The sequence below is a fragment of the Symphodus melops genome (genome assembly GCF_947650265.1).
Source record: "Symphodus melops genome assembly, chromosome: 8".
In the NCBI taxonomy this organism is placed as follows: Eukaryota; Metazoa; Chordata; class Actinopteri; order Labriformes; family Labridae; genus Symphodus; species Symphodus melops.
The window spans coordinates 5,306,482-5,319,358 of NC_136698.1; the positions used below are offsets into that span (position 1 = coordinate 5,306,482).

General features: G+C 38.5%; 1 protein-coding gene across 1 annotated transcript in view; it reads right to left on the reverse strand.

The window, feature by feature from the left end:
- Nucleotides 1-5,372: 5,372 nt before the first annotated feature.
- Nucleotides 5,373-12,877, reverse strand: part of LOC306828095 (glypican-5-like) — a 54,052-nt gene continuing 46,547 nt past the window's right edge. The window contains exons 10-11 of the mRNA XM_079350325.1: nt 9,975-10,081; nt 5,373-8,377 (exon numbers count right to left, since the gene is read on the reverse strand). Coding sequence (XP_079206451.1) covers nt 8,282-8,377; nt 9,975-10,081 — 203 coding nt within the window. The 3' untranslated portion in view covers nt 5,373-8,281. The remainder of the gene's footprint in view (nt 8,378-9,974; nt 10,082-12,877) is intronic.

Below are 12,877 nucleotides of genomic sequence, written 5' to 3' on the forward strand. Positions count from 1 at the left end.
AATGCCTACTACAAGATGCCATCGGTCAACTGTGCTGGTTAATGTCTATGGAGCAGGCAGAGCCTGTCCATTTAGTGGAGACAACATTTAAAAAAAGGAAATAAATAGTTTCACTAACAAGTAATTCTGATGCCAGGGAGTAAAGGTGATAACAACATACGCCTAGCTTGGACTAGAGCCTAAGTCAAGTCAATGTGACTGTAACAGGTATGGAGTGAACCCAATCGCAGCACAAATGAACCAGTGTTTCATTCTTAAACAGTCTTTATTTAGAAGGTTCAAGTATGTAGACAACAGACCAGAAGAAGTGAGCTGGAGAGGCGAAGCTGATCTGTTGAGGCTTTCTGGTTGAGCAGGAACAGCCCAAATGCCAACCAGCCACAGGCAGACAAGGAACAGGAAACAGGCAGGCAATACTCATGGTGATAAATAGAAGGCTAGTAGGTTTACCAGGGCTGAGACAAGAGACGATGGTCGGAGGCAGGTCGGGTCGATAACAGGTAGGCAATCCGGGAATAAGTGCTGGAGAGTGGGGCATGGGAGCTAAGACAATCTGGCAAAGAGTGAGTGAAGTGAAGCTGCATATATACTGGCTTGATTGGAGATGACGAGCAGGTGAGAGCAGTTTGACTGTTGAGGTGTGTGACTGAGAAGCAGAGCAGACTGTGACAGTGACTTTATTTTAGCTCCCAACAGGTTATGTACGTGTGGCCTTTTTCACATGACATCTTATTAATTTCTCTCCTCTTCACAGGAGTTCAGGCCTCAGCTGAAACGCAGACCTTTTATTCCCCTGATTAAAACGAAGATTTAAGATTTCCATGTGGAAATATCAGCACCATGTAAATGAATCTGAAGCCTATAAAAGAGTTTAGACTGCATTCATGTTTTCATTTACATTTGGGCGTTTGCTGAATGACTACACTATTGTTGCGGCTTTTGAATCATTCATATCATGACCACAAGCATTTAACAAGAAGTTCAGATGTAAACTCGTAAGTGCTTTTCCTGCGAGCAGCTTGAACATGTTGAAGCACAAGTGAATAGTTTTAAAGGATTTAATACTAATCTCGATCATTTTCTGAATAATGTTCGCCTTCAATGTGAGTTTAATGTGGATTAACCGCATAGAGCCAGATTTTCACCACCATTAAGATGCTTTTTGTTTGGGTGGGACACCTGAATTCAGAATAACAGGTATTACAGGTGAAATAATTTCCAGAGGAGGAAGTTTCATTGTGCCCGTCTGACACCAAGGCCACCCTGGTTGTATGACTGAGTCGCTCATGAACAGAGAGAAGAAACAGCTCCATGAATGGGATGAGAATCTGAAGGACATACTTCTTGGGCCACCTTGTGCAAAAGGAGAGATGAGACCTTAAAACGAATCCTCTCTACAGACACATACATGTTTCTTCTGTGTAATATCAGGGCAAGTGTTACTCCAGCTATGATTCATTACCTGACAGGCAAAGTGCTGTGAAGATTTATCTTTTAAAAGGGATCGGCACTTAACAGCTATACAAGGAAAATGTTTTCTACCAGGTCATCGAGAGAGTGATGAGTGATATGTCAAATGTCAACCCTTTCTTTGAAATACTTTATGTGAGTCTAAGATCCAGGTGAAGGAATGACCTCTTCCTGTTTATTTGACGCAAGATTCAGGGGGGTGAGGGGTGGATTTGGTTACAAAAGCTCAGAAAAAAGAAGATTTTCACAACCTAAAATGTTGGCTGAAAAACACCTAGGTCAGTAATACAATGTGTAATATATTCAATGTCAGGTTCTATTGCCTCCAGAAACTTGTGAGAACTGATATCAGACCAACATTGAGGGCGTTAATTCAGGCAACAATGTGATCACTGTCTGTGGAGGAGCACCAGCATCGTCTTGACTTTCTTTTTGGCTCCACTTTTCTCGAGGATTCCAGGCCACTGAGTCAGGGAGGTCTAATTGATTGTTAGTTTGGTAATAGGTCTTGTTTGTACACATGATAAACCATTTAGTAATAAATCAATCCTGTTCTACTCTGACATACAGTATCGAAATCGAGATGTCTATTATCACATGCCAGGTCAGATACACATATTAATAAACCACAAGATTGAGCCATTTTCATGTGCTTATCCCAGTTCTTGAACTCTTATAAAGTCTCACTCAGTCTTTTTCCCCCTCCTTATCTAGGCTTTTTTATGAATTTGATCCCCCCTTAATGAACCCTGCACACTCTGGAGCTTCAATACTTTAAAATCCCATTTTTTAATCCTTTCCCTTCAGCATCCTTTGCACCTTCCTCTCTCGCACTTAACCTTTAAGTATCATACAGACACACATCATAGCAGGCTCTGTATTTTAAAGTTCCTGATTTTGGTGCATTGGATCCTTAAGAAGTCAGGGAGGGAAAATAAGAAAAGACAAAGCAGCTCAGCCTGCTATGACCTGTGATGTGTTGGTTTATTTGTGTATTGTCTGTCATCAGATCTCTAAGTAAGATTGCCATCGTTGAAAAAAATCAGAAGAAAAGGCAATATCTGTCAGTCTTAACATCAGTTTGGTCACAGGTGCAGGAGCAGAACTATTTCCAGAAATGCTCAAAATCAGTCAATAAATACACGCCGTGTGTGTAAGCTAAAGGTGAAGAATAGACAAGTCTGTCATGTGCAGAATGTGTAAAAAAAACCCTCCACATTTTACATAAAAAAGACCAACATTTGAGTGAAAAAATCTATTTAAAAGTCAAGTGTTTAAAGGTTTTAAGTAGTGCAAAGAGAGTATAAATGTTGACTGGTTGTTTACAGTATCTTTATGAGGACACGTGGATGTACATGGACAGATTCATACACCTTTATAAGATAAATCATAGAGATGATGAAACTTTAATGACTTACCTGCCACCCTCCATCCAAGTCATCTGTCAGTCATGATAAGATCTCTGAACTGAAGCCATTAAACATTGACATAATGACATGGGAGTGAATGATTGGCTGCCATCCAGGTCAGTGCGAACCTGCTTCAACCTGAACGCAGTGTGAAGTTAGTGCTGAAGGCCAAAGTCGACTGTGAACATGAGAGAACGAGGGAGTCAGACTTGAAGACAGTTTAGTCAGCACAAAGTTTGAACTATAGAAGCTTTCACTTGCAGACAGATGCAATGAAGTGTGTGTAGTTATTGACAAAAACAGCTTCATTACCTTGTCAGAGACTACGAACAGTTCCAGTCATCCGGGACTTTCCCTCCATTATCTTGACACATGTTTTTTTTTTTTTTTTTTTTTAAATTAAAGAATGCCTTAACAACCATCAAAGGACAATTTCAACAACTTGGGGGATCAATAATCTTTCCAGGTTTGTTTATTTTGGGGCTTTTTATGTCTTCATTTTGAAGAGTGCTGGAGGTAACACCCACATTTAGACCAGTGCCACATCAATGTGGAAAGGATATTTGATAGACCAGGAGGATGAATCGTTCTACTCTATTTAGCTCTATTTAGAATGACATATATATATATATATATCCTGTACGCTTCCTTTGTAACTTCAACAGAAATATTAAGAGCTCCATTTATAGATAAACAGACCCAGATTGGTTTTCAGTGTATTCATCCCATACTCTTTACTTTACAGATCTGTAACGGACCCCTTATAATAAATGATCCAGTGTGTTTTGTGTCTTAGAGGCAAGCAGGTGAGCTTCCTGGGTGAGCCACATTGTCAATTTCTAAAAAGCCTCTAGTCATGTTTGTAATATTGTGAAACTGCAACCTGTACACATTCTGTAATCTGATATAATGCGTGTCTGGAAGGCTGCATACACTGGCGAGCACAGGGACATAAATATGATTTAAGTAGAACGATCATAACCCTTGGATGGGGCTGTAATAATCAGAGCTCTGATTTCATTAGTGCTGGCACAGAGGAAGGATATTATTCAGCACAGCAGCGTTACCAGCTTGTTGAACCAACATCCAGCAAATCCCCCGCTCCATTTCTCTGTCATGAACTCTGACTCATTGTAGTTTCTCTTCATCCGCCTCTCCTTGTGCCTGCTGCCTCCTGTTCTGACTCTTTGTTATTACGTTCAGGGACATGCATAGTGTTCTGATCCTGTGCCGTATTTGTCTGGAGTGTATCAGAAGTTTGCTTTACCGTCACTGGATGTGTACCAAAAGAGATTAATCAACTGTGTACAAAAGCTATTAAAACACTGTATACAAATAAACTCTTTATCAGCATTTTTAGAGAGAAACGCAAGATACAGGTGGGACTAAATTGTTCCACCATCAGGATGAAAAATGATTAAATGTCTTCTCACATCGCCCCTGTCTTCCTCTCTGTGGCAATTTGCATTCAATGATGTCTTTATTTCCCATCATCCTCTGGCAGTTTCCTGTGCCAAGGGCTCAATGTGTGCCAACTGCCTGACCATGCCAATCCAATCACAGTAATCTCTCAAAGGGCCAGAGGCCGAAGAGCAGCAGCCTCCTTCATACCCATACATACTCATAAGGCTGTGATCCATACTCCTATCTGTTCAGACTTATTGCAGCATCAAAACAAACTGGGTACTGTAAGGTAACATATGATTGATAATGTACATGCCTCTAAAAGGACTCTTTATTTCATAGATCTTTAGATCACTTTAAATCTGCATTATGATAGTGAGCTGTTACAGCTGACATCTTTAATATGATACAGTCCTTATGTTTGGTACGTGTAATATTTCTGCATACATTTCTTGACATTACATTTTGTTGTGTAGTTTCATAAATGTTTAAAACATTTACAAACCAAGAAAAAAAAACATTTTTATTCAGGGTAAACATGTTTAACTCGGTCTGTGTCAATAGTGTTGCATCTAATTTAGCGTATCTTGTTTCTATAGCATCCAAGGCGTCTGTTTTTCTATTGTTTGTATCATTGATTATGTATTGCTCAGTGTGTGATCTATCACTAAAGCTGCCACATAAGTGCAAATGTGAAGGTGAAGTAATGACACGAGCAGATCATGGCACAAGAAGAAAAAAGAGGTTGGTGTTGCATTTTCAATATGGAGGGAGCAACTTTAAAATCTAGGAGTACAGTTGCAGATCTTACATGTTTTTTTTTTAACTTGACAGTCAGGAGGCAAGGCAATGAGACCGACGTATTTCCTCTGCAAGAGTGTTATTTAACAATGAGAAACACAACTACAATGATCCCAGGCTCCTTCAGGTCATTAAACCGTCTTTGTTCTTGTTAGAAGTCCCTTTGTTGCAGGAGATGACATATGGTGCCACTAAAGTTGTTTTATAATTAAGCCCTGCTTGTTGTATCACAGATTTGATCAGCTCTCTTTGTGACTGTTTCAAAGTATACTCGAGACAAAAAAGGGATATTGTTTGGAAACGCTTTATTTCTGAGGACATTAGGCTGAAGTTTAATGACACATCAGAGCAGCAGGACACGGTCTATCACAGTGTAATTATGTACAATTCAGATGAAGATCAAGGTTAAGGTCACAGAATAAGGATGGTGGTTTTCAGAGGGAGAGGACACAAACCATTGTACTGATGCTCACTGGTTGTTTATTGCTTCCTGGTGTTTGAGCATATTGTTACATTACAACAACAAGAGTTAAGTTTCTTTATCTAAAGACAGTTGTTAAACCTTGGTAAAGTACATGAAATTAAGTTTATATAACAATCAGCTCAGTCCAAGAAACTCCAGATATTCTCAGACTGAACCTGCCAAACATTATGACTACAGATGACATCATTATAATCTTGAAGATTGCTTCATCTTTTACAAATACTCACCAAGTGGAATCTTTCTTTATTCTCTTCAAGAGTTTATTGCTCACAGATGAAGGGAGTAAAAGGTGCAATTTCATCTTCACCTTTCCAGATGATTAAACTTGAATTTTTACTCAAAAAGAAAAAAAAAAAAGAAAAAAGGAAAATGTTTTTATGTTCTTAGTTTTATGTTTATAATTCCACCAAGAAAGTTGAAGTTTAGGGGGTGTTTGTTTGATGGTCAGCAGATTATGAAAAAAAGCTGCTGGCCTGATTCTCATGAACTTTGGTGGAACTGTTTGTCATGGGCAAAGAAGAGGAGTCAAGATGTCAGTAACATTTTTTGACAGGATAAATCGACACTAGTGTCTGAATGATGCCAAATTAGCAGACCGTGTTCATATATAACTACTGTACAAATGTCTCTCTTTCAAGCAAAATGTATCTTTCAAATGATTGATTAAAATCAATCTTTTCTGCTCTTCAAAAAAAAGTTAAATACTTCAATTTTTGAAAAATGTGTAACAAACAAACTGCTGAAATGTTGATGCTTCATCAAGACCCAAACATTTGTTAATCGGCCTTGTAATTGTTTGTATATACTCGATCATAACGGGGGACTGTACTAATAGCTGTAGTTGGGCTTGGCAGTCTGGGTGCTATGTTTTATTTATTTGTATTTGTTGGTGGTTTGTTTTTCCAGGTTGCCCGGCAAGGGCTGTGAAAGATTGAAGTGTTGGCTTGAATCCAGCATCTAATCTCATTTGAAGGATAATGTTAAAAAAGAAATTAAATAATAGCGTGTTTGTTTGACGGATAAAGTTGTAGAAGCATCCCACAAGTTTACATGCCATTTGGGCTCGCTGCCAAAGCATTTATTCTCCTAATGGTATTTCTTAAGTTGTCTTATCTGTCAGTCAGTTCCTTTATAAATAAACAGCCCCAGGTGATGAAAAACAACACATTAATAAAGGATGTTGTTGCCATTTTTCCTGGATTATATGGGACAATTTGATAATCTAAGAGGACAACTTGCTGGTCATCATAAATGTGCACAGTGTCCTTCAGCTAGTTCATTTTCTCCATTTCTATGTATTTAATCAGTATCCCAGTTGTCTGTTCTGCTGTTCTAGATTTTTATGGGGTGTTTGAAAGCCGGAAACATCTGAAAGTCCTAAAAGATGTAAATTTAATCAAGTTCACGTTTGGATCTGGGCACAGCAGCAGACTAATCACTCTTTTTGATACTCTCTTTTGCCTTTTCTTGATATGAACACAAGTTGACAACACATGTTCCTCACTAAGATTTAGTATATTTATTAAGTCTTACGCATTATTTCTCTGCAGTAGATTGTAGTTAAAAACGATTGCATACCAGCCAGCCTTTGAAATCACTGTGATGAAGCAGTTTCTGTATAAATAATTCACTGTTGAGTCAGATGTTTCAGGTTGTGTATTGCTCTTAAATGCTTGCCATATTTAGACTTTTCTTATATTAGTTGCTTTATATAGCTTGGGATACAATGAGCTCTCAGTCAAGGACTTCTGAGGTAGCTCACACTGAAATTGACGTTGAAATGAAAGAGGTTATATCCCTCCATGTTGTGCTTTCACCACTGTACACTGTGAACCTTGAGAGGAAAATAGTCTTAACTCATCTTACCTCCTCAAAAATCACATCATCATGAGATCTCAGCTTTGAAAGTGACGCTTATGAAGTGTTACATGTTACAAAAAAAAACTTGGTGCGGAGATTAAAAAAAGCACAGAACAGCTTGCATGAATAAAAGAGCATGTTTGTGTGAAGAAAAGGTGCCGTCTGGACTTTAGTATGTGCCAGCTTACAGGCCAACGCGTCACATTTTTCATTATGCTGCGTGATTATCTGTAAACAGTCTGAAGTATCACATAAATGGCTGTTTTTCCAGCTGAGAAAGAGCCTATATGTCCCTTTCCAGCCTCTCCGTGTAATGCTCTGTGCTTTTCAGCATTAATGGGTCCTCAAAAGTGTATCTTCAGTTTGTAAGTAAACAGCTGCTTTAATAAGAGCCTCCAGCCTGAACTGCAGCTTTCATAGATCTTATGTCTGCTTGAGAAACACTATGTAACGGCCAAACATCCCTTTGAGTCCAAGTCAATTTTCCTGCTCTATATTAATCTCTATTTACACATCAAGCAATTGTTATCAATAGACATTTTCATATAAATATATAATATATATATATATTTGTATATACATCTCTTTTCCAAAAAGTCAGTACTTTTGTGCCATCTATTCTATCAGGGTTAAAAACAAATAAACACATGTAGAGGTCAGTACAAGTAACATCGAAATGCAAACAGTGCATCTGAATATGTGATAAATCAACAGCATGTCCAACCAGCTGAACCAATCAGATTGGCTGATTGGAGCTTACCAAAAATCCAAAACACTCATCGTCCTCACAGACGTGTGGTTGTCTCTCAGTCTTTTTGTCTATTGTTCTCAGGGACCCGCTCGGCCTGTGGGATCAGCGGTGTTGCCAAGGTGATAGTACAAGGAGCAGTAGGGTCACCAGGGTCAAAGGTTTGACGTGCAATGTGTGGGCTGAGTCTCGTACAGCCACCTAATAGAAAATAAATTAAAAACTATATGAGAACAGACAGGGTAGATTAATCTACAGATGGATCTAATTCACCATATTTAAACTGAAGCCATTTTTCTGTGACATCATAGATAGATAAATATAAATATAAGTATAATGTATTGATTCCAACCGTGTGTGTGTTTGTGTGTGTGTGTGTGTGTGTGTGTGTGTGTAGGTGTGTGTGTGTGTGTGTGTGAGGGCTTTTATGAAAAGGAATGATGCCTTAGGTTTGTGTTCAAGGTTTCACATCTTAATAATTGTATTGATCTGCAATAGAAAAGAGAATTGATTGTCAAAATCCAGAGGGACATTTGGCTATATTGATAGGTAAAAAATAATGGCGTAACCATTGACAACGTTGGACAGCAGCTGATGTTTGCATAACAATTCCAGAGCTGACACTACTGCTTGATAGATTTAAAGTATTACATTAAATTGAATTATTTTTACTGTAGTTTCTTTAATAATAGAAGGTGGGAGACAGATTCAAAGCGTGCCAGAAATTCATCCAGTCGTCAGCGTTCGTGCACCAGGGCACACAGCACAACTGACAGTGGGCAACTTCAAAATTCGCAATCCCAACTAAAAACATCCGGTCAAAATCGGCATGAATTTATACAGCATACGCCAAGCTTTACTGTCAATGTACCAATTCACAGAAAGACTAAAACCGACACCAACATTGATCAGGCTGAAAACCTCTATCAGCTGCAGCACTGAGTCATGCAAATCTGGTCACCTTGTGATGAAAGAATTAACCGTTTCTTTGGACCTGCACAGTCTAACTGTAGATCCAAACTGACTATTTGTAAAGCGGCAGCTATACATTATTCCTTATATACAACAGGAAAGGCATGAATTCTTTTAAGCAGTTCGTTAACAAACAGTCATGTTAGCCAACATTAGCTTAATACGCTAGAGCTAGGTATTAGCATTTTGCCAATTCTTTGCTAACAACACAGCTTACAGTATTAGACTGAGACAAACAATTGGACAATATGAAAGGTCAATCCCAGCAGATACAAGGTGATAATTCTAAAATGTTCTGTGTGACCCGTGCGTTGACCACAAAAAAGTAATCACCTGAAAATGTGGCCCTGTGATTTGGTACAATACCCTCTGAAATAATTAACATTATAAATAGGTGCAATAAGAAAATCTAACTTCTTAGCAAATGGTAAGAAAGTGGTTAGATAGATAGATAGATAGATAGATAGATAGATAGATAGATAGATAGATAGATAGATAGATAGATAGATAGATAGATAGATAGATAGATAGATAGATAGATAGATAGATAGATAGATAGATAGATAGATAGATAGATAGATAGATAGATAGATAGATAGATAGATAGATAGATAGATAGATAGATAGATAGATAGATAGATAGATAGATAGATAGATAGATAGATAGATAGATAGATAGATACTTTATTGATCCTGAGGGAAATTCAGGAATGTCAACATAATCTGATGCCAAACACGGACAGCCCCTTAAAACAACATTCATATGGTAGCTGTGTGAACAGTGTGGAAGGGTGGAAATGAATCGGGTGAAACTGCAGTTACTTACCTTTGGGGGTGAGAGGTGATGAGGAGGCACAGGCCGACGAGCAGGGGGAGGAGCCATCTTCTTTATAGCTGGACTATGACCACTGGATGTCGCACCTGTCTCATCACCTGAAGACAAAAGTAAAAGCAAGATGGGAAGGTTTGGTTTGAGTATAGACATTTGGAGAATCAGTTTTGTACTGGTATAAATGCCAACTCTCTGTACTGATATTGGCCGATAACTTTCTTAGATCAACGTTTGATCTCTATAGATACACATTTGTTGTGTTGATTCCTCAAATGCAGTTATCAGTCACTTGGAAAAGATAAACAGTATAACAAAGACAAGATGGTCACTCAACTGGCAAGTAACTGCGCACGTATGTGAACCACAGCTTGACACTCTGGAGAGTGATGATGCTTGTTGTACTCCAAATATCACTCTCTACTGGTGAAAGAGAACTGCCAGTTTAATACAACGAAACTCAAATGAAATGCTATTTGACTGGTGAATAAATATTGTAATATCGGCACAAATCTGCGATAAAATTATCATTAATACTTATGGTAGCTTGATATGCTAATATCAGAAAATATTATCGGTGGTCGGGCCGCAATAAAAATAAAAAAAAGTTCATGATAGAAATTAAATTAAAATAAATTAAATTTGGTGTCGCCAAACAGCAGTTTGTTTAATGCTGGTGCTCAAGGGCGACATCTACTGGATCAAAAAGTCACACATTCTTACTTTAAAGGGTTTTTCAATAACTGGTAAAGTGTAATTAAGTTGCTTTACTCATTTGCTTCTCAAAGTCTGTACCTTATAACATGATATTAATCTCTAACAGGGGAAATCCAGTTTTTCATTAATCTAGTTATATAAGCAATGAGGCAATAATTATGGTAAATTAAAGTGTCTGAAGGGATCAATTAGATGAACCCGAACAAGTTCAGGCATTTGCAATGAATTTCAGAAATGTAGTTTAAAAATATCCCAGAAAATAAACAACTCCATAAATTAAGAATACGAGTCGAGATTTGTGGAAGTCACTTCTGGCTCTGTTTTCAGTCCCACGATTTGCACAAAATCTTGCATTAGTTATGTCTGTGTTGTTGTTGTCGTTTGGACCTGAAAGATTTATAGATTCATCACCCCACCCACACACAGCTTTGCAAAAACGTAAATGTGAGTACTGTCAACTTCGACACACAAACACATACACACACATACACACAAGCTTGCACACAAACAAAGACAATTTTGACACGTTGCTTAATTTAATGGGCATATGGTCAGACTTCACCAGATGCTTTCATATGCATATTGTGTGGGTGTGTGTGTGTGTGTCTGTTTGTGTTTTTGTCGATGTGTGTGTGTGTGTCTGTTTGTGTGTGTGTGTGTGTGTGTGTGTGTGTGTGTGTGTGTGTGTGTGTGTGTGTGTGTGTGTGTGTGCGCTGGCAGCAATCCTGGGCCCTCATGGGAGGAACTCAGGTAAATGAGGGGATTAGGACAGGAGAGAGACAGTCTGTGCCGCTGGCTAAATGCATATACACACACATCAACACACAAGCGCACACAGCAAACAAAGACACACACACACACGCGCACACACACATAATCGCATACATATCAGCTGGAGACATTCACATACTTACCTGCGCCGTCACACAACATGCTTTATCCTGGCACAAACACACACACACACACACACACACACACACACGCACACGAACACGCACACACACACACACACACACACACACACACACATACACACACACACACACACACACACACACACACACACAGCAGAAATCTGATTCTGTCTATTATAATACACATTGTCCTGCAGCACAATGGACAAAGAGCTTCTTTCATTTACTGAGGAATGAGGTGAGTTCTTAATGTTCACACACTCGCACACATATTACATCTCATCATAAAACACATACAAAGACATCAGGAAAACCAGAAGAAAACACCCATTTAAGGATGCACACACAAAATGTTAGAAATACAAAAAGGGGACAGATGCTCTCCTGCAAATGAAGGCATAAAATATGCTAGAGACGTCTGATGTTTTTGGTTTTGACTGTCTGTGCTGATGACTCGGATGAGTTACTGACAACTAAATGTTTATTAGGAGGAATCTTTTCTGATTGAATTTTCCTGACAAAGTGCTGCATGGAGCAATAAGGGAACCTGGCTTCATGGCTATGCAAATGTGTGTTTGTATGTGTGTGTGGTCTGTTTAGTGTCCATCTGTTCCCATCAGAACTGTAACACTCGAGTCACATCTGGTGGGAGCTTGTTTCAGAAACAGAATTGCGTTGTGTTATTTTGTTTTTGCTGCGGTATAAATGGCGGGACTACTTTTGTTAGGAAGAGGATCCAAACTGTTTGTAATATGCTCTGGCTGTAAACAGGTTCAGATTAAAGAATATTAAAGGTTGGTTGTTGTGTCCCGCTTCAAGCCAAAAGAAAGAATCAACTATAAAGAAATCTGCTCATAAATCTCACACTCTGCAGTCTGAGTGCCAGAGGGAGGATGGTGTTAAAGTCAGTGCAGGTGGCCAAATGTTGGCTCGATAACACCAATTATAACTTGCCATTTTCGCTTGATTCTGATGGCTGAGAAGAATCAAAGCCACACCAATTACTAATAATAGTATAAATAGCTTGGATTTAAATAGCGCTTTTGAGGCACCCAAGGATGCTTTACATCAGAATGCACACACAAGGACAACACAATTAAACAAATCCAAAAAGTCATTAAGACTGATAATGATAATTAACTTCTGATAATGGATACTTCCTTCCAAAAAATACAGAACAAGTCTAATCAAGTGTTAGGAACAGAGAGAGAAAGTTAATCAATGTATTTAAGAAGCTGGAGGCTTCAATAATTTAATGAATTTGCTGTA